At 46.7% G+C, this 21,094-nt stretch overlaps 1 protein-coding gene across 5 annotated transcripts in view; it reads right to left on the bottom strand.

The window, feature by feature from the left end:
• Positions 1 to 6,755: 6,755 nt before the first annotated feature.
• LAPTM5 (lysosomal protein transmembrane 5) overlaps positions 6,756 to 21,094 on the bottom strand; it is a 33,022-nt gene continuing 18,683 nt past the window's right edge. For 2 of the 5 annotated variants that reach the window (XM_058819782.1, XM_058819781.1), the window contains exons 7-8: positions 14,990 to 15,082; positions 6,756 to 6,948 (exon numbers count right to left, since the gene is read on the bottom strand). In XM_058819782.1, the coding sequence (XP_058675765.1) occupies positions 6,778 to 6,948; positions 14,990 to 15,082 (264 nt within the window). In that variant the 3' untranslated portion in view covers positions 6,756 to 6,777. Of the gene's footprint in view, positions 6,949 to 8,145; positions 8,209 to 11,197; positions 12,895 to 14,362; positions 14,817 to 14,989; positions 15,083 to 21,094 lie in introns of those variants that run through there. The other 3 variants (XM_058819784.1, XM_058819783.1, XM_058819785.1) reach the window with 3 other exon arrangements.

Consider the following 21,094-nt stretch of genomic DNA (forward strand, 5'->3'; position numbering starts at 1 on the left):
CAGAGCGCTGGCCCCGAGTATTAACCTGCCCTTCTGCGGAGGCTCCGAGCCAGCCCCTGACACGGCGGGGCCGGGGGGGCAGCGAGGGGAGAGGGGCAGGGAGAAGGAGCAGGAGGAGATGCTGCCGCAGGGTGGGGAGGGGGCGATGCCCAGCCCTGCCCTGCCCCCGGGGCCCCCAGCCCCCCACAATGGCCCCATTGCTGCCGAGGGCGCCGGGAGCTCTGGGGAGCGGGGGAAGGTGCGGAATGCGGGGCTGGAACAGTGGCAGCACTGAGAGCAGCCCTGGGAGGGGCTGTCCGCCCGCAGGGCTGGGGAACAGGGCCGGGGGGACAGCGAGGGGACAGCGGCAGCGTCACGCGGTCCCTCTCAGTCCTGCCTGTGCCAAACCCGGGACAGCATCCTGTGGGACCAGGGGCTTGGCTCAGAACAGCAGCGGAGAGAGAGGCACAGGAAAGCAGAAGGGCTGGGTGCCAGGCTCTGCGCCAGGGGACAGCGAGGGGACAGCGGCAGCGTCACACGGGTCCCCTCTCAGTCCCCGCTGTGCCAAGGACAGGGCTGGAGATCCCTGGCCTGAGGAAGGCTCAGAGCAGCAGCGGAGAGAGGCGCAGGAGGGCTGAGGGTGCCAGGCTCGTGTCCTTCCTGCTGCAGAGCCCAGGGAGGACACAGTGCCAATTTCACACAGTCCCCTCTCAATCTCACCTATGCCAAGCCCGGGACAGCAGCAGAGAGAGGCACAGGAGGGCTGGGAATGCCAGGCTGGTGTCTTTCTCCCGGCAGAGCCCAGGGAGGGGACAGCGCCAGTGTCACACGGGTGTCCTCTCAGTCCCACCTGTGCCAAGGGCAGGAAGCCCTTTGGCACCTCTGCCTTGGGGGAAGACTCAGAGCAGTAGCGGACAGGGGCTCAGGAAAGCAAAAGGGCTCGGGGTGCCAGGCTCGTGTCCTTCCTCCTGCAGAGCCCAGGGAGGGGAGAGCACCAGTGTCACACGGTCCCCTCTCAATCCCACCTGTGCCAAGCCCAGGACAGCATCCTGTGGGACCAGGGGCTTTGCTGCCCTCAGAGCAGCGGAGAGAGGCTCAGGAAGGCAGAGGAGGGTTTGGGAGCACGGTCACAATCCGCGATGCAGAAGAATTTACCTGCAGGGAACAGGCGCTGCTCTGTGTGGCTGAGTCCCTGTGAGCAGAGTGGGCTCCAGAGCCCAAAGCAGATAAACAGGAGAGGCTGGGGACGGACAGACAGACAGACAGACAGACAGACAGACAGCTGCGGGCTTTGACTGAGCTGGCAGTGCAGCGTTCAGCTCCGCACACACGAGGGAGATGCAGCTCCTGACAGAAACCCAGCAGTCTCAATCAGCCTCCAAGGCTGAGGGTGCTGCAAATGAGGCGAAATTTCCTTTGTGGAGGAGCAGCAGGGAGATTTGGGAGCGGGGGAAGAGAGATTTAATGATGGATTTGTCACAAAGCAGTGCATCTTTTTCTGGTTTTTTAACGACTGTTTTACACTGCTGTCACTTGATTAAAGCCGTGCTCCTCGCATGGATTGGGTTCTGCTCACCTTTCCCAGCAGCACATCCTTGGATCCCTCATCCATTTAATCTGCATTGTGTGAGTGCAGGGCCATGCAAAGTACCTTTAACTCAAAGCACACTTTCTCTTCCCTTATCAAGAGTCTTTCTTCCAAAAGCTCTTCAGCAGCCTGGGAGCTCCCTGGGAGAAAGGCTCTTTGATGAGGGGAAAGAAGGACCTGCCCTCACTGAAGCTCCCAGGCCCCTCTTAATTCTTTGACATTAAAGATTTTAATTAAAATATCAATATCTGGCAATGTTCTCATGCAAAATCAGCATGGAATTGTCCCACTGTCTGCCACAGCATCAGTCCCAAGCTTTCAGCCAGCTCTGGAGCTGACAGATTTTCAGCCAGGAGGAGGAAATGCTGCAGGTGAGGATGGAGCAGCTGTGCCATGAGGAAAGGATGGCAGGATTGGGATTGCTCAGCCTGGAGAAGACAAGGATTGGGTTGACCTCACTGAGACCTTCTGTAAGGTTTTCTGTGCTGTTTAGGTGGCCTGGAAAGGCCCAGGGATGGCCTTGAAGAGCCCAGCGCTTCAAAGGACGAGGAGAGACTTCTGATCTTGTCTCGGTCTCGGTGTTTATTAATTGTTTATCTAAAAGATTTTCTTTCAGCCCGACAGAGGTCTGCACAGCAAGTCAACCATGGGCACACTCTGCAAGCCCCCGGGGCGGTCCCTTATCTTTATACCCGAAGTTACGTGTACAATATTTATCATTTCTCCCCAATACCTTCTACCCTTATTAACCGGTGCACTTTTAGTAATAACCAATCCCAAAGTGCCACCATCACCACAGAAGATGGAGGCCAAGAAGAAGAAGAAGAAGAACAGGACACGCCCCAATTCCTCCATCTTACTTCTTTAGACCCCCTGTACCAAAATCCTAAACCCTGTGTTTTACACTCTAATTAACTTATCCCTTCACCATTCACCCAGTGAATTCCTCCCATCCTCATACAGGTCTCATCTCCTGTGTAGGATCAAAATCCTGCCACCAGACACTTCTGGCAACATTCCAGGACTCCCGAGCCCCCCAAGGGTGGTCTCGGCCTCTCTGCACCTCCATCCTGAGGTGCTGAGATCCCACAACTTTCTGCTGCCTGAAGGAGCTGCAGGAAAGATGGAGAAAGACTTTGGACAAGGGATGGAGGGACAGGACACAGGGAATGCCCTCAAACTGAAAAAAAATGGGATTGGATGGAATATTGTGATGGAATTGTTCCCTGAGAGGGTGGGCAGGGGTTGGGCTGGAATTGCCAGAGCAGCTGTGGCTGCCCCTGGAGCCCTGGCAGTGCCCAAGGCCAGGCTGGACATTGGGGCTGGCAGCACCTGGCACAGTGGCAGGTGGCCCTGCCATGGCAGGAGTGGCACTGGGTAGGATTTCAGGTCCCTTCCACCCCCTTCCTTTCCTCTGTGGATGCTTTCATGGATATATTTATAAAACCAGGGATTTAGGGCAGTGCAAACACAACAATCCCCTCCCGTGTTCACATACATAGAGTTTGCTCCCCAAATAAAACTGCCCCCATCCATTTATGACTGTCGAGGCCCAGAGTGAAATAAAAGCCTGAAATTTGGGAGATTTTGCCCTGGACCCGTCTGGGCTGGGGTTTCTCCTGTTTTCCCACCCTGCACACAAGGATCTCTTGGTGCAGACAGCACTTGCTCCCCATGAATGGCGATCATTCAGAGCCCTCTGTAAATGAAGCCTCTATGGCTGTTCTTGCGGGGAAAATATAAAGTTGCTCTGTGTCATTCTGCTGTTAATTAGCAAAGATAAATACATTTCAGGTGGATATTTTCACCAGCAGAGCTTGTGGCACACAAGCAGCATTAAAGCTTTGAAAAGAGGGCGAGAGGCAAAGGTGTGCTGGGAGCTCTGGGGCTGCATTGACGCCTCTGGAAAAGCAGTGTTTATTTTTAAAATATGAAACATCATTTCTCCCCAGGCTCCTGAGAAGGAGAACACTGGAGTCAATATTTCAAGAGGAAAATATGCATTTTGAGCTCTTCCTTAGCCTCCTGCAAGGTAAACACATAAACTGTGAACAGCCCGTGCTGGCCCCAGCATGGCCCTTGCTACTGTTGTGGCCTTCACGTGTCCTGGCAGGGGGAGGCTTTGCCTCTCCTCCAGCACCCTCAAACCCGTGGATCCTGACTCCAAAAGCGATGCTCTAATGTGGAAACCCAGAACACTGGGAATATTTCTCTGTCTGCTCTGCCCTGACTCCCAGGGGAGCTCTGACTTTGACACCCTCATTCATGGAGAAGTTTCCTAAAGTTTCCTAAACTCCAGAATATGCTGGAATCCACAAAAGTGTGAAATAGATTCTAGACAGCAGTGTAGGTGCATCATTTGGTGAGAAATTGAGGTTTTGGGATTTTTAGTGTGTTGTGGATGGAGGCAAGATGGAGGGCACAGGGTGCTGTCCTGGGTTTCTTCTTCATGCTTCTTTCTCAGGTTGCTGTTGATATTTTCTGCCCTGAGATGTGCAGGATGTCTCTGTTTCAGCCCGTGCGTCCGAAGAACGAGTCAGAGCTCTTCAGTTTTCGGTCTTGAAGTTGTTTATTAATTCTTATCTATAAAATTTTCTTTCTGCCCAGCTGAGGTCTGCTCAGCAGGGCAGCCACAGGCACTCTGACCACCCCCTGTTGTCCTTTTACACTACAAACTACGTATAACATATTTACACTTAATTCCCAATACCTATCACCTATGTTAGACAGTGAACTTCTACTTTAAACCAATCCCAAAGTGCCAACATCACTGCAGAAAATGGAGAACAAAAAGAAGAAGAAGAAAGGCTGGACACACCCAAGTTCCTCCATCTTGTCCCCATAACCCCCATACCAAAAATCCTAAAATCTACATTTTCACCCTGTGATCATTTTATTATTACACTATTCAAACCTCTGTGACTTTCACGTCTTCATACAAAGCTGGCAACTTTCTCCAGGGGTCACAATCAAATCCCCAGGTGCTTTGGGCAGCATGCCAAGCTCTCCATGCCTCCCGACGGGGTCCTTGGCAACTCTGGACACCCGGAGGGATGTGCTGAGTTCCGACACTTCTTCCTCCTTCTTCATGGGTTTGGGTGGCATTTTGTAATTGGGTGGAAAAGTCCTATTGGGGGCTCTTGGGGATCAGTTATTGGGTTAAAAGGAAAATAATCCAGGTGTCAGTTCTTAAGTGGATAATTTAGTCTTAAAAGACCTTGTAACCAGAGATTGTTGGCCATTTTGTGCTTTCTAATGAAAAGCTGCCAAACTCACAGTAGTGAGATTGTTTTACTGATAAGAAATAATGAACACCTGAGCCCCAACATGAACTACTGTCTCAAGTACCTTCAATCCAGACCCAGAGAAACCCACAGCTGGTGACTCTGAAACACTAAATGCTCCCTTTCCTTCCACTGATGGAGAACCCAAAAATTTTGGTGCCACCTTGCTCCTGCTGGAGGCAAAAGGTTCAGAGTCCCCCATGCTGGGTATTGGTGAGGTGACATCTCAAATTTTGGGGGCAGGTTTGGAAAAGAAGGACATGGAGGCGCTGGAGCCTGTCCAGGGAAGGGAACAGAGCTGGGGAAGGGTCTGGAGCCCCAAGGAGAGGCTGAGGGAGCTGGGCAGGGGCTCAGCCTGGAGCAAAGGAGGCTCAGGGGCCCTTGTGGCTCTGCACAGCTCCTGCCAGGAGGGCACAGCCGGGGTGGTCGGGCTGTGCCCCAGGGAAATGGAACAGGAGCAGAGGGAACGGCCTCAGGCAGGGTTTGGGTATTTGGGAACATTTTCTCAGGGAAGGGTTGTGAAGCATTGGTTCAGGTGGAATCAAGAAGTGCTGGAGTCCCCATCCCAGGAATGTCCTAAGAGGGTGTGGAGGTGGCCCTTGGGGACACGGTCAGTGGTGTCAGTGGTGGCGTTGGGGGACAGAAGGACTTGGTGATCCCAGAGGTCCTTTCCAGCCTGAGGAATTCTGTGATTCCAATATTCCAGTGTGAGCTTAGGAGCTGCAGTTTGTCCTCCCCAGCACCAACAACTGGGAATCATCATCTGCACCCAGGCAGGACAGAGCTTTGGGTTCCCCTCACTTCCAAAGCTCTGCAAGATTCCCCAAATTCCTCGTGGTTTCCTCGTGGTTCTTGTTGTCCTTCAGCTCCTCTGTTGTTCTCCAGAGAAATTTCCTGGTTTGCACATCCCTGATTTGCCAATTCCCCGTGGCAGAATTCCACTCTGCTGGACCCCTTCACCTTTAAAGTGCCAAATCTGCCAGTCTTGGAGCAGGGAAAGCAAAGTCCAGCTTAAGGATAAGTCCTGAAAGCACTAAAATGAAAACATTCAAGCAAAATTAAAGTTGGGGGAGGTGGCGACTCCTCATTTGTCATCACACAAATAACTGATGGAATAAATTATGTAAATGCAGATCTTCCTCCATCACAGCCCTTCCCAGGAATGCTGATCAGCTGGGAAAAGCCAGGAAAAACACCACTAGATTTTCCATGGGACTGGAAATTCTTGTTTAGAAGCAGCATTGCACTCACGCCATTTGTTCTGCTCAGGTTTTAGTTCAAAACTGCATTTTAGCTTTGGATTTCCCTATTTCCAGTAGACACCACTGACTGCATTTAATATCTTGCTGTAAATTTCACCCTGCAGCGAGCCCAAGTGTTAAAATCAAAATGTAGCAGCAGTCCCCGAGGCACTGCTATGGAAATGACCCAGAAAAATGGGAAGGTTTTCTGGGGGAGGAAAAAGGAAATCAGGGATCTCAAGATGTTCTCAAACTTCCAGTGGAGTTCCAGCAGAAGGCAGGATAAGGAAATCACCTCAGGTTGGGCCAGGAGAGGTTTTGAATTGATATTGAGAAAATTTTCATAATGGAAAGAATGAAATTTTCATTATGGTCAGGAATTGGCACAGGCTGCCCAGGGTAGTGGTGGAATCAAATCCCTGGAATTGCTCAAAAAATCTGTGGATTGGGCATTTTAAGATGTGGTTTAGTGGTGACCATGACTGGACATGAAGATCCTAAAGGTTTTTTCCAACCTTAACAATGCCATAGTTAAACACTGGATTTTTCTTTATTTTTTTGTAGCCCTGGACCAGAAATTCTTCTCCAAAGGGATCTGGAGGGTGCCTGAGTCCCACAGATGAGGCAGAATGAAAAGGCTGGGAAGGGAGCAGCAGCCAAATTCCGAGTTGTTTGCTGTTGGTTTTTATTTCATTCTAAACAAACCCAGGATTTGTAGTAAACACAGCCCTGCTGCCCTCCAGCCTCCAGGAAGTTCCAAGGTTTTACAAATGCTCTGTAATTTCTGCCTATTTCTGGTTTCCTTTGATGTCCCAGGTGAGTGTTCCAAGCTGAATTCCCAGCTCCACTTTTCACCCTGCAGAGAAATGATGACAAAAGCTCCAATTCTTGTGGTTTACCCCCATAATGTTTCTATTTTGGTTGGGGGATGGAGGGACCCCTCCCAACCTCCTGCATCCCCATTTCCCACCCTGGAAATGAGGAATTACAGCAGTGGGGGCAGAGCAAAGCATCCAACAAATGATGCAAAGGAAAGGCTGGGGAGGCAGGAGTGGCTTTGAAAATAACCCCTGCACCGAGTCAGGATCAAAGGAATTTCTGTTTATCCTTCCAGCTGCAAAGAGCTGGCAAATATCCCTGGGGCTGCTGCTGGAAATAGCAAATGCTGTTTATGGCTGGGCCTTGTTTGTGTGTTTTATGGGTCACACTTATTTCACGGGGATCACTTTTTGTTTGTTCCCCATGCCCACAGCTTCCCCTGGGACTGAGCTGCTTCCTGGGCACGGTTCCTGCCTCTCCTGCTGGCCACCTGCAGGGTTCTGCTCCTCCATCCCTGCCTGCATTTCTCCACCTGTGCAATTCCTCATTTCTGGCCTGGACCAGGAGCCTCTGAGGTTGTTTCTGTACTAAAAACGGCTGGGATGGCACCAGAACTTTGTGCAATTTTGGGTGGCACAATTGAAAAAAGGTCTGAAGGTGTTAAAGAGCAGCCAAGAAGGGACAGGGGGATGGGGAAGGATTTGGAGGAGCAGCTGAGGGCACTTGGAGTGTCCAGCTGGAGCAAAGAGCTCAGGGATCTGCAGCTCCTCCCGAGGGGCAGCTCCCATCTCTGCTCTGGGACAGGGACAGCAGCCAGGGCATGGCTGGGGCTGGGCCAGGGCAGCTCAGGCTGGAGATCAGGGCAAGGCTCTTCCCCCAGAGGGTGCTGGCACTGCCCAGGCTGCCCAGGCAATGGGCACGGCCCCGAGGCTGCCAGAGCTCCAGGGATGCCCAGGCTGGGCTTGCTGGGGGCTCTGGGCAGGGTTTGGGGTTGGGATTGATCATCCCTGTGGGTCCCTTCCAGCTCAGCACATTCCATGGCTGTGTGAGAGTGAGGGATGGGGGAGATGAAGGATGGGGGAGAAATTTGGGCAGAGCTCCAGAGATGCCCAGGGTGGGATTGGTGGGGGTATGGGCAGGGCCAGGGTTCTATCCATGATCCTATGTGTCCCACCCCACTCAGAATATTCCATGATTTGATGATCCTATGAAAGAATATAAGGATAGGATTTACCATTTGCAAATATGGTCACTGTGTGGGCAGCTCCTTTTCTCCAAGGGGAATGACCCCAAACACCTGATGGATCAAAGCAAGGCCACAAAAACCCCATGAATCAGAGGATCCCAGAATTCTGGGATAGTTCTGGCTGGAAGGGATCTTAAAGCCCATCCAGTGCCACCTCCTGCCATGGTTAGGGTCACCTTCCACCCTCCCAGGTTGCTCCAAGCCCATCCAAAATCACTGTAAAATACTTCCATTGGCAGGAATGTTCTACAAAATCCCCTTTTTCACTGGAGCTTTTGCTGGGTGGAAAAGCCACAGGCAGCCAGGGAATTTAATGGTCATCCCTAGAGTCCAGGAACATCCCAAGCTTCAGATGATGTTGTTGGTTCAGTTAAGACCCTCATATTTATCTGTGCTGAGATCCTCAGCTCAATCATCAGCTCAATCTTCCCCTCCACCAGAGAACTGCTGCTCATTTCTCCTCTGCCCTGACCAAAATCCAGCTTGGAGCCGCGCTGGGATCTTTGTGTGAGCTGGGTCTGGGCTGGGGACACATCCATAAATCAGTTTGGAGAAGCCAAACCAGAATAACAGGGGCATTTAAAAGGGTCTTTTCTGAGTCTCCAACCCAGCCCTGGTGGGGCTCAGGAGCAGCCTGGGCCAGGTAGGGCTCAGTTTGTGTTGGCCGAGCCCTGTGGCATTTCAGAAACCCAACCCCACGTCCTGTCTGCAGCTCAGCCTGGCTGGGAACTCACATTAAATCCACACATTTTATCAGGGCTGGGGAAACTGGAATGCTGGAATGCTGAGCCCTGGAGGGAAAGCAGAGCCCAGGCAGGAGATGGGCTGGCTTGGTTAGAGCCAGGCTCAGTTAGACCAGGTGTGAACCCACACTGAAACCAACCCCAGCTCTGCCAGACACGTCCTGACCATATCTCGGCTACAGCAGCTCTGTTATCAAAGCCAATTAAAGCAAGAGGCCCAGGGACTGATTTACCCTGCTTCAGCCACTCAACAGCCAGGAACATTTCCCATTATTAGCAGGAATTTAATTAGAGAGAGCATCTGAACCACTGAAAGAGGCAGAAGAGGGGTTTTAACAGGATTTAGCAGGACCACATTGAGGAGCCCTCCTCTGGTTTGGAAACCAAGAGAATTGCCAACATTTCTCATTTGGGCAGCCACAGTTAATGGAGTTTTGGTGGGAGGAGCCTGGTCAGATGTCCCAGAGCTGTCCCACAGCATCGCAGGCTCTAATAAGGAATATTTAGGGGAGGATGTGCTTTTCCAAAGGGAAGCCCCATCCCCAGGCCTCCTCCAGGCCTGGCGTGGAGCAGCCATGGTAAGAAATATGAAGAACTCCAGCACCCAGCCTGGTCCCATGGCTGTGAGCAAGAGCAGAAGTGTGAAATGTTCTGTCCCAGAGCTGCCCCAGGCTCTGATAAGGAATATTTAGGCCAGGATGTGCTTTTTCAAAGGGAAGGCCCATCCCAAGGCCTTCTCCAAGCCTTGCTTGGAGCAGCCAAGAAGGCAAATGAGAACAGCTCCAGCAACCAGCACCCAGCCTGGTCCTGGGGCTGTGAGCAAGAGCAGAAGTGTGGAATGTTGTGTCCCAGACCTGGCCCAGGCTCTGATATGGAATACTTAGTGCTTTTCCAAAGCGAAGGCCCACCCTGAGGCCTCCTCCAGGCCCGGCTTGCAGCAGCTGAGGAGGGAAATGAGAATGGCTCCAGCACCCAGCCTGGTCCTGTGCCTGTGACCAAGAGCAGAAGTGTGGAATGTTCTATCCCAGAGCTGTCCCACAACATCCCAAGCTCTGATAAAGGATGTTTAGGGCAGCATGTGGGAATTCCAAAGGGAATCTCCACCCTGGCAGCCCATCCTGAGGCCTCCTCCAGGCCTGGCTTGCAGCAGCCAAGGAGGGAAGTGAGAACAGCCCAGCATCCAGCCGACTCCTGGCTGTGAGCAAGAGCACAAGTGTGGAATGCTCTGTTCCACAGCATCCCAGGCTCTGATAAGGAATATTTAGGGCAGGATGTGCTTTTCCAAAGCAAAAGCCCATCCCAAGGCCTCCTCCAGGCCTGGCTTGGAGCAGCCATGGAGGGAAATGAGAACGGCTCCAGCACCCAGCCTGGTCTCCTGGCTGTGAGCAAGAGCAGAAGTGTGAAATGTTCTGTCCCACAGCATCCCAGGCTCTGATACGGAATATTTAGTGCTTTTCCAAAGCAAAGGCCCATCCTGAGGCCTCCTCCAGGCCTGTCCTGGAGCAGCCATGGAGGGAAATGAGAACAGCTCTAGCACCCAGCTTGGTCCTGTGGCTGTGAACAAGAGATGTGTGGGTGCTCAGTAACCAATTAATAATTCAAAGATCACATTTAATCTCTCCACAGAAAAAAGCAGGAGATCAGCCTGGGCCTTGCTGCAACAATCTGGGCCTTCCTGTGAAGTTTCCTGGTGGAATTTCCAGTTGCTCTCTTACTCTTTGGTTACAGTTAAACGATTGGCAGATGTAGGGGCACAAAATTGATTTTCTGCTAGGAGGACTGGAGTAGTTTGAGCTTTTGGGGGGATTTCTGAGCATGTTTAAAAGCACTGGAACCACTGAGATGTCATCTAGGGCACCCTTCCAGACTCCAGGTCTGCTGTGGAGCATCCTGGTGCCCATAACAAGGAGATGGAGAACAGAAAAACAGAATTATCCCCCCTTAATGGCAAAATCAGCTGGGAAATATACAACCAACATTATCTTCTTCATCCCCATTACAGAAACGCACATCGAGTGAAAAGAGCAGGGGCAGCAACACATTTCTTATTCATCCTCTGCAAATATTCCATTGAAGTTTGCTGATAAATATTCCATTGAAGCCTGGTTTGTGCTGGTTCAGAGTGGAGCAGCCCCCTCTGGGCTGTGATCTGAGTTCTGCATGAGGCTGGAATGGAGACTTTATTTAAGACTGAGAAAACCCCACATTTTTCCCACTGTGATGTTTGAAAAGAGCAGGAAATTATCCCAAATGGGGAGCAGATGTGGAATTCCAGGGACATCAGCAGCGCCATCTGTGACATCTGCAGGGCCTGAGCTGTGCAGAGTCACTGGTGAACAGGGCACAGATCCTTATCACTGCTGATAAGGCAGAGAGGCAGGTCTTGAGAGGAAATTGAAGCAGAAATATCAGCTTTTCCTTTGCAAGCAGCACAAGCATGAGAAAGATTAGGCCAAGGTCAAAGCACTATTTTTTGCTCACTAATTTTTTTTAGAAATCAAATTATTTCTTCCTTACTCAGCAATTAGACACCCTCAGAAACCAGACTCACAGTTTGGAAGCCATTAACATTTTTATTTTAATTGAAACTCGTCTTCCAAGTGATATAAAAGCAGAGAAAAATGCACCCACTCAGGTATGAAACTGCAGAGTTGGATATTCTGGGTTGTGTCAATCACCACAAGCAGACAGGGTGAGGGTGGCAGTTCCTGGGGAATTTTTGTCTGATCCCTTTGCTGTAGGAATTCTGCTGGAGGAGCTGCAGGGCTGGGTTATCCCAGAGAAAATTCCTTCCCTGTTCATCCCTGTCACAGTTTGACATGGGATTTCCATGTCCCATGCAACATTTCCATTTCCATGTAAAATTTCTATTTTCCTTCCATGTCCCATAGAACATTTCCATTTCCATGGAACATTTCCATTTTCCTTCCACGTCCCATAGAAACATTTCCATTTCCATAGAACTTTTCCATTTTCCTTCCATGTTCCATGGAACATTTCCATTTCCATGGAACATTTCCATTTTCCATTTTGGCCAGAGGGACTGATAAGACTCTGAGTGAGCTGAGCTAGAGCCCACCAAGGGGACTTTTCTGAGTTTGTCATCTCTTTTGGAGTGGCAAGAGGTTTTGTTGTTTAATATTGTTCATTTTTTTGTGCTGATAAATGTTTTGCCTATTAAATAAACAGTTTTTCCCGCTTTTCTCCAAGGAAATCTATTTCCCAAACCAGTTTGGGGGGGAACCACTTGAATTTGTTTTTCTAGAAGAAATCCCTTTAGAAGTTTTTCTCCCAAAATTGCCCTAAACCAGGACCATCCCTTAATCCCAATTCCTAAAGGTCTCCCTGCTGAGCCAGAGGAGAACCACCATGGCACAGGGCAAAACTGGCAGGGCTCAGGCCAGCCCTGCACCCACAGCAGCCAAATCTCAGATTCCAGGGATGGCAACCAGAGCCGGAGTCAGGAAACTGGGGTGCCAGAGTCAGGAAATTGAGATGCCAGAGTCAGGAATTTGGGGTGCCAGAGTCAGAAAATTAAGGTGCCAGCACCAGGAAATTGAGGTGCCAAAGTCAGGAAGTGGAGGTGACAGAGTCAGGAATTTGGGGTGCCAGAGTCAGGAATTTGGGGTGCCAGAACCAGGAAATTGAGGTGCCAGGGTGAGGAAATCAAGGTGCCAGAGTCAGGAAATTGGGGTACCAGGATGGGGAATTTGGAATGCCAGAGTCAGGAAATTGGGGTGCCAGGGTCAGGAATTTGGGGAGCCAGAGTCAGGAAGTTGGGGTGCCAGAGCAGGACAAGACTCCAGCTGTTCCCTGGCAGGATGTGGCTGGAAAAGCCAGGGAACTGCTCTGGGTGAGCACTGGGGCTCGGCTGGGGGAGGTGCCAGCAGCACCCACGGTCAGCTCCCCCAGGCTGGGCTCAGATGGCCACGTAGGGAGGGGGACAATCCTTGGAAGGCAATTCCAGGGCTTCCTCATAGGATGGCAGCATAGCCTGGAAGAGATCAGAGGTTATGGGATCACAGGGATTTCATCCTGGAGAATTGAGACAAAGAGTTAGAAATTGAACTTAAAGTAGAAACTACTTTTAGATTTAGCTGAAGAGTGCTGTTTCAACTTGTTTAGTCTATAGCTTGCTAAACCTATTTAATCGACCAACTTACTGTGCTCATAAAAAACCTACAGAAAAAAACAAAAAAAAAGTTAAAGTTACTTTAAAAACCACAAGTTTCTAAACTAAAGAGAGATAAAGAGGGGCCCCACTGACCTTAAAAACAAAACTAAAGCTGAGTTGCAGACACAGCAACGTTACAACAACGTTACTAGAGAGCTGCACAGGCTCAAAAAAACTGATGAGACAGTTTTAATATGAAATGGGACTAGGAAATAAATATGCATGAACCTATCGTGAAACTTTATGCATATGCAACAGGTTAGGGGATAAACTAGACTCAGGAATTCTCAGAGGTACATGTGTCCATTGGGGGAGCTATCCCACATGTGTCCAACCCTGAAAGAAATCAGACCAACTTAACAATTTTACACGTTGTAGAGTTGGTTTTTTCCACAAATCAGAGTTCATCTATATAGTAGGAGTCCTAGTAAAATCTATGTATTGTATAAGTGGTCTTGCCCCAATCCTAGTTGTTCTAAATGGGCTGCAGCTGTGATGTCCTTAATTGGGTGGCACCTGTGGCTAATGAGGATAACTGGGATAAAAGGGGGTGGGCTGGCTGGTCAGGGAGAGCCTTGGAGGAGCCCTGATGAAGAAGCAGGAACAACACTGCTGTGAAGAGCTGCTTGTGAGCAAAACCACCTAGAAGGTATGGGACTGTAGAAATCAGATAACGACAATATGAATACAACACCTCTGTCGGGTTCCAAGCAGGGACAAAGAACCACTTGGGCTTTAGGGCACAAAGGGCAGAAATCCAGCAGGGTTTGGATGCACCTTGTGCCAGTGCCTCTCCCATTCCCTGGGCAATGAATGGCCCAGGGCTCCTGAATATGCGGAATCCCAGCCTCGTTCCCAAGGAAAGCTGAGGAATTTTGCACAGGGGCACAGCTGGGGCACTGCTGCTGGCAAGGGAGGGCCCAGCAGATTGGCGGAGATAAAAGCCAAACCACAGCATTCCACATCCCTCAGCATTCCATATCCTCAGTGTTCCCTATCCCTCAATATTCCATCCCCTTCAGCAAGGTTTGGAACATCCCCTCAGCATTCCACATCCCCCATCGTTCCATCCCCTCACCATTCCATCCCTCACCATTCCCTGTCCCCTCAGCATTCCCTTCTCTGATCATTCCATCCCCTCAGCGTTCCCCATCCCTCAGCATTCCATGTCCCACGCATCCTTACAACACTGAAAATCCCAACCTCTCATAAGAAAAGTGAAGAAAAAGCTGATTTTAAACACTTTTAGCCATGGAAACCAAAGTCCAGCTGGAATTGCCCCTAAATTCTGGAATCAGGGATCATAGGGAATCCATTCCCATTTATCTGCTGTGCCTGAGTTTCACCTTCCTTGCACATTGACTTTAAAGATTTTATGCAGAAAATAAAGAAGTGAAATTAAGTGGATATATTGTAATTAAAAGCTGATTATTACCACTTGCTACTGGGGATTTGAAGGGTTGGAAATTCTCTCAGATCCCAAAAAAGCAGAGATAAGGATCACCAATCTAAAGGATTCCTGTTCATGGAATAAATTCACTTTTCCTCACCTCTCCCACTGCTTTTGAGTCCATTTTCAGGAATAAATTCACTTTTATTCCCCTTTTCCACTTCTTGTGGAAGTGGAAGTGCAGTTCCTGGGGGATTTTTGGCTGATCCCATTGATGTAGGAATTCCGCTGGCAGAGCTGCAGGGCTGGGTTATCCCAGAGAAAATTCACTTTTCCACTGCCTGTGGCTCCACTTCCAGGAAAAAATTAATTTTTCCTCACTTTTTCGGGTCCACTTTTAGGGGTAAATTCACTTTTTCTCACCTTTTCCACTGTTTTGGCTCCACTTTCAGGGGTAAATTCACTTTTCCTCACCTTTTCCTCTGGTTTGGGTCCACTTTCAGGGGTAAATTCACTTTTCCTCACCTTTTCCACTGCGTGTGGCTCCACTTTCACCTCCTCCCTCCTGCTGGCTTTGATGAACTTGAAGCAGCTCAGGACACACTTGAACATGTAGGCCTGGAAAAGAGGGAAAAGGGAAGGAAAAGGACATTTTCCTATGACACTGCAGGGCAAAAAGGGCATTTCCCCTTTTGCCACCAGCCTGGGATTTTCCTGCTCTTTTCTCTGGAGGGAGAAGTTTGGGACCATGATCCCAGGGCCTTAAATCAGAGTTTCCATCCTTCCATGGGAATGTGATGATTTCATGGATTCAGAACAGCACTGGGTGGGACTGGGATCAATAATTCAGTAAATATTAAGTAATTAAACACAAACCCCATTAAACTCAGCACTGAGAGCTCTGAGAGTACAATATCCTGAGTAGAAAAGGAAATCATGGCCTTGATGTAATTTTTCAGAGCAGGTTATAAAGTCTGGATTCCATGAATTCAGAACAATAAAAATAATATAAAGTGATTCATTAATATAAATATAAATTTATAAAAATATAAATTATTAAAGTGATCCATTCCATTAATTAAGGACAATGCTGGGATGGGACTGGGATCAACAATCTAGTAAATAAAAAGTGATTAAACATAAAATCCATTACACACAACATTGAGACCTCTGAGATCACAATATCCCAGGTTAGGAAGGAAAATCGTGGCTTTGATGTCATTTTTCAGAGCAGATTATGAAGTCGGATTCCATGAATTGAAAACGCTGAGGTGGGACTGGAAATCCAGTAAATATAAAATGATTAAACATAAAATAATGGGACTGGGATAAATAATCCAGTAAATATAGAGGGATTAAACATAAAATCCATTAAAAACTCAACATTGGACACCTCTGATATCACAATATCCCAAGGCAGGAAAGGAAATGGTGGCCATGATGTGATTTTTCAGAGCAAGTTATGAAGTCTTGATTCAGTGAATTCAAAACACTGAGGTGGAACTGGAAATCCAGTAAATATAAAATTATTAAACATAAAATAATCCCATCCCAATGTTGGAATGGGACTGGGATCAACAATCTAGTAAATAAAAAGTGATTAAACATAAAATCCATTACACACAACATTGAGACCTCTGAGATCACAATATCCCAGGTTAGGAAGGAAAATCGTGGCTTTGATGTCATTTTTCAGAGCAGATTATGAAGTCGGATTCCATGAATTGAAAACGCTGAGGTGGGACTGGAAATCCAGTAAATATAAAATGATTAAACATAAAATAATGGGACTGGGATAAATAATCCAGTAAATATAGAGGGATTAAACATAAAATCCATTAAAAACTCAACATTGGACACCTCTGATATCACAATATCCCAAGGCAGGAAAGGAAATGGTGGCCATGATGTGATTTTTCAGAGCAAGTTATGAAGTCTTGATTCAGTGAATTCAAAACACTGAGGTGGAACTGGAAATCCAGTAAATATAAAATTATTAAACATAAAATAATCCCATCCCAATGTTGGAATGGGACTGGGATCAACAATCTAGTAAATAAAAAGTGATTAAACATAAAATCCATTACACACAACATTGAGACCTCTGAGATCACAATATCCCAGGTTAGGAAGGAAAATCGTGGCTTTGATGTCATTTTTCAGAGCAGATTATGAAGTCGGATTCCATGAATTGAAAACGCTGAGGTGGGACTGGAAATCCAGTAAATATAAAATGATTAAACATAAAATAATGGGACTGGGATAAATAATCCAGTAAATATAGAGGGATTAAACATAAAATCCATTAAAAACTCAACATTGGACACCTCTGATATCACAATATCCCAAGGCAGGAAAGGAAATGGTGGCCATGATGTGATTTTTCAGAGCAAGTTATGAAGTCTTGATTCAGTGAATTCAAAACACTGAGGTGGAACTGGAAATCCAGTAAATATAAAATTATTAAACATAAAATAATCCCATCCCAATGTTGGAATGGGACTGGGATCAACAATCTAGTAAATAAAAAGTGATTAAACATAAAATCCATTACACACAACATTGAGACCTCTGAGATCACAATATCCCAGGTTAGGAAGGAAAATCGTGGCTTTGATGTCATTTTTCAGAGCAGATTATGAAGTCTGGATTCCATTAATTGAAAACGCTGAGGTGGGACTGGAAATCCAGTAAATATAAAATGATTAAGCATAAAATAATGGGACTGGGATAAATAATCCAGTAAATATAGAGGGATTAAACATAAAATCCATTAAAAACTCAACAATAGACACTTCTGAGATAACAACATCCCAAAGTAGGAAAGGAAATCGTGGTGTTGATGCCATTTTTCAGAGCAGGTTACAAAGCCTGGATGCCTCAGAAAAGCACCAGTGGCACCACAGATATCCAAGGACTGCCCCAAAAATCCCTACATTCAGCAAACTCCCATTTTTGCACCTCCCTGACAGGACCTCCTGGCACCCCCCCGGATTTATCCATGCAATAAATGGATATTTATCCATGCAATAAATGGATATTTATCCATGCAATAAATGGATATTTATCCATGCAATAAATGGATATTTATCCATTTGCTGAGGAAAAAGGGCTGATTGAGGGGCTGTGGCCCAGGGAAATAAGTGGGGTCTGTGGGGCTGGCCCTGTTAAATCAATATTTTCCCGGCTCTGAGCAGCTCCAGTCGTGTGCCTGGTGTTTGTGTTGGCCTGGGAAGGGGCTGGGAGCAGTTGGGACTTTCAGGGAACACAGGGAGCCACAGATCCCAGAGCAGGGCAGTGCAGCTGAGCATGCCCAGGACAGTGAGGGCTCTTTGTGTGGGCACCAAGCCAAGAGAAAGAGGAGAAAAAAAAAAAAAAAATGAATGAAATATCTGAGGTGAAAAAATCCATCTCAACATTCCAGAGTTCGGAGGTAAATCCAAACTTTGAGCATCTTTTGGGAATGTTTGCAAAACCCTTCCTGCTTCCAACGCCTCTTCATCCTGAGAGCAAACCTGGAGCTGCCATAGAAACTGAGTAGAACCTCCACTCACTCATGGGAAAAAACCTAGAAATTTGAAAAATCTGAAAAATAAATCTAAGAAATGAATAAAAATTACACAACAAAGGAATGCACTCCCTGATTTTGGTTTTCAAATAAAAACTACCCAGCAAAATAATGCACTCTCTAATTTTGGTTTTGAAATAAAATCATACAAAGGACTTCATTATTCCCTGTTTTTGGCTTTGAAATAAAATAATACAACAGAGGAATGCATTCTTAAATTTTGCTTTTGAAATAAATTAAAATCGCTCAACAAAGGAATACATTCCTTGATTTTGGTTTTGAAATAAAATCATACAAAGGATTTCATTCCCTGATATTGGTTTTGAAAATAAAATCATACAACAGAGGAATGCATTCCTCAATTTTGCTTTTGACATAAATAAAAATCACTCATGAAGGAATGCACTCCCTGATTTTGGTTTTGAAATAAAAACTACCCAGCAAAATAATGCACTCTCTAATTTTGGTTTTGAAATAAAATCATACAAAGGACTTCATTATTCCCTGATTTTGGCTTTGAAATAAAATCGTACAACAGAGGAATGCATTCTTAAATTTTGCTTTTGAAATAAATTAAAATCGCTCAACAAAGGAATACATTCCTTGATTTTGGTTTTGAAATAAAATCATACAAAGGATTTCATTCCCTGATTTTGGTTTTGAAAATAAAATCATACAACAAAGGAATGCATTCCTCAATTTTGCTTTTGACATAAATAAAAAATCACTCATGAAGGAATGCACTCCCTGATTTTGGTTTTGAAATAAAAACTACCCAGCAAAATAATGCACTCTCTAATTTTGGTTTTGAAATAAAATCATACAAAGGACTTCATTATTCCCTGATTTTGGCTTTGAAATAAAATCTTACAACAGAGGAATGCATTCCTTTGTTGAGTGATTTTAATTTATTTCAAAAGCAAAATTGAGGAATGCATTCCTTGATCTTGGTTTTGAAATAAAATCATACAACAGAGGAATGCATTTCTCAGTTTTGGTTTTGACATAAATAAAAATCACTCATGAAGGAATGCATTCCTTGATTTTAGTTTTGAAATAAAATCATACAAAGGACTTCATTCTCTGATTTTTGTTTTGAAATAAAATCATACAACAAAGGAATGCATTCCTCAGTTTTGGTTTTGACATAAATAAAAATCACTCATGAAGGAATGCATTCCTTGATTTTGGTTTTGAAATAAGATCATACGAAGGATTTCATTCCCTGATTTTGGTTTTGAAAATTAAAGCATTCAACAAAGGAATGCATTCCTCAATTTTGGCTTTGACATAAATAAAAATCATTCAATGAAGGGCTGCATTCCTTGATTTTGGTTTTAAAATACATCAAAATCATACAACAAAGGAAAGCATTCCTTCATTTTGACTTTGAAATAAATTAAAATCATACAACAAGGAATGCACTTCCCGATTTTGGTTTTGAAATAAATCAAAATCACAAGGAATATTTTTTTTCCCCTTAATTTCTGCTTTCTTATCCCTGCGGTGCTGGAGGCCTTTATGACTCCAAAGTGAGGTAAAGATTATTGGAATACTTGCCCACCTGCCACCCCTGGCAGTGTCCAAGACCAGGCTGGAACTCCTGGCACAGTGGAAGTGAGATGAACCCGAAGGTGCCTCCAGCCCACCTCACCCCGTGGATTTAGGATCACTCATGGAATTGCCCTAATGGTGCAATGGCAGCATCACCCTGCCCTTGGAACATTTTTTCCAAGGAATTTCGAACAGTTGATCCTGTTTCTAGTGGAGTCCCACAGCCCCAGTCCCACACTGGCCTTGGAAGATTTTTTCCAAGGAATTTTGAATAACAGATCCTGTCAGAGCCCTACGGGCAGCAAAAAACCCAGCCCCACACTGCCCTTGGAATATTTTTTCCAAGGAATTTCAAACAACTGATCCCGTTTCCACTGGAGTCCCACAGCCCCAGCCACACACCGCCCTTGGAATAATTTTTCATAGAATTTTGAACTGGTTCTGCCCCCACAGGTAATGCAGGGCCAGCCCCATGCTGCCCTGAGCTGGGAGGCTGCAGGGAGAGAATTCCATGGGATTTTACCCATGGAAAAGGAGAGGGAGTGGCACTGGGATTAAAGGATGGGGGTCCTGATGGCTTTTTAGGGTTTTATTATCCTACTCCATCCCTCCTGTTACAACCCCAGCACAAAAACCCACTGAAATTCCAGCATTTTGTGGGTAGAGGTGTGGAAAATTCCAATTAATCCATGTGCCAGGTCAGGGAGATTCCTGCCAGCTGGGGCTCGGGGTTATCTTCGCTCCAGCTGCACACTCCATGCAAATATTAAAAAGAGATTTTAAAGCTTTAAATGCATCCACACAAAACTCTCCATTCCCCACTGGCTTATCTGGCCCACCTGGAGGGCTCGGAATATAAAATGGTTTCCAGCTCACAAGCAGCACTTTCTGTCCAAGCACCTGCAAGATTCTGGTTTTCTTCACGGGGCTGAAGGTGAAAAATCAGTTCTCTGAGCCAATGAAGCAATAAAAGAATAAAATCCCTCTCCAGTGGAGCTTCCTGAGGCGCCAGCAGGGTTTAGCCCCCAATTTTAATGAACTTTGAGAGTGTCAGGGTGGAGAATTCTGCTCCCATCAGAGAGGACACAGCCACTCACCCCATGAAAGATCTCACCGGCTGCTCAATAATCTCATTTATTTGGGCACTTTACAGCAGAGCACTTTGCTGTGGGTTTTTCACCCTTTTTGTCCTTCTAGACAGGAATGGACGGGCTAATTTGAGGATATGAGAGGGATTTTCCTTGGTAACTCACACAGAGGAGCAAAGGCAGGGATTTGGATAAACCATACAGAGGCACAGCTCCCACTGTGCCTGAGTGTCGGATTAAGCTTTTTTCTGACCCAGAGATGGGGTAACTGAGAGGTGTTTTAAAAATTTTATTCTATTTTCAGTTTCATGTGAAGGGTGTGACAATACAGATGTTATAATTCACACCATCACAATCAGAAGCCAACTATTTCCTAATTAATAAATATAAGTGTTTCTTGGTTTATCAGCTTTAGCCACA

This window comes from Ammospiza caudacuta, chromosome 25 (assembly GCF_027887145.1).
Source record: "Ammospiza caudacuta isolate bAmmCau1 chromosome 25, bAmmCau1.pri, whole genome shotgun sequence".
In the NCBI taxonomy this organism is placed as follows: domain Eukaryota; kingdom Metazoa; phylum Chordata; class Aves; order Passeriformes; family Passerellidae; genus Ammospiza; species Ammospiza caudacuta.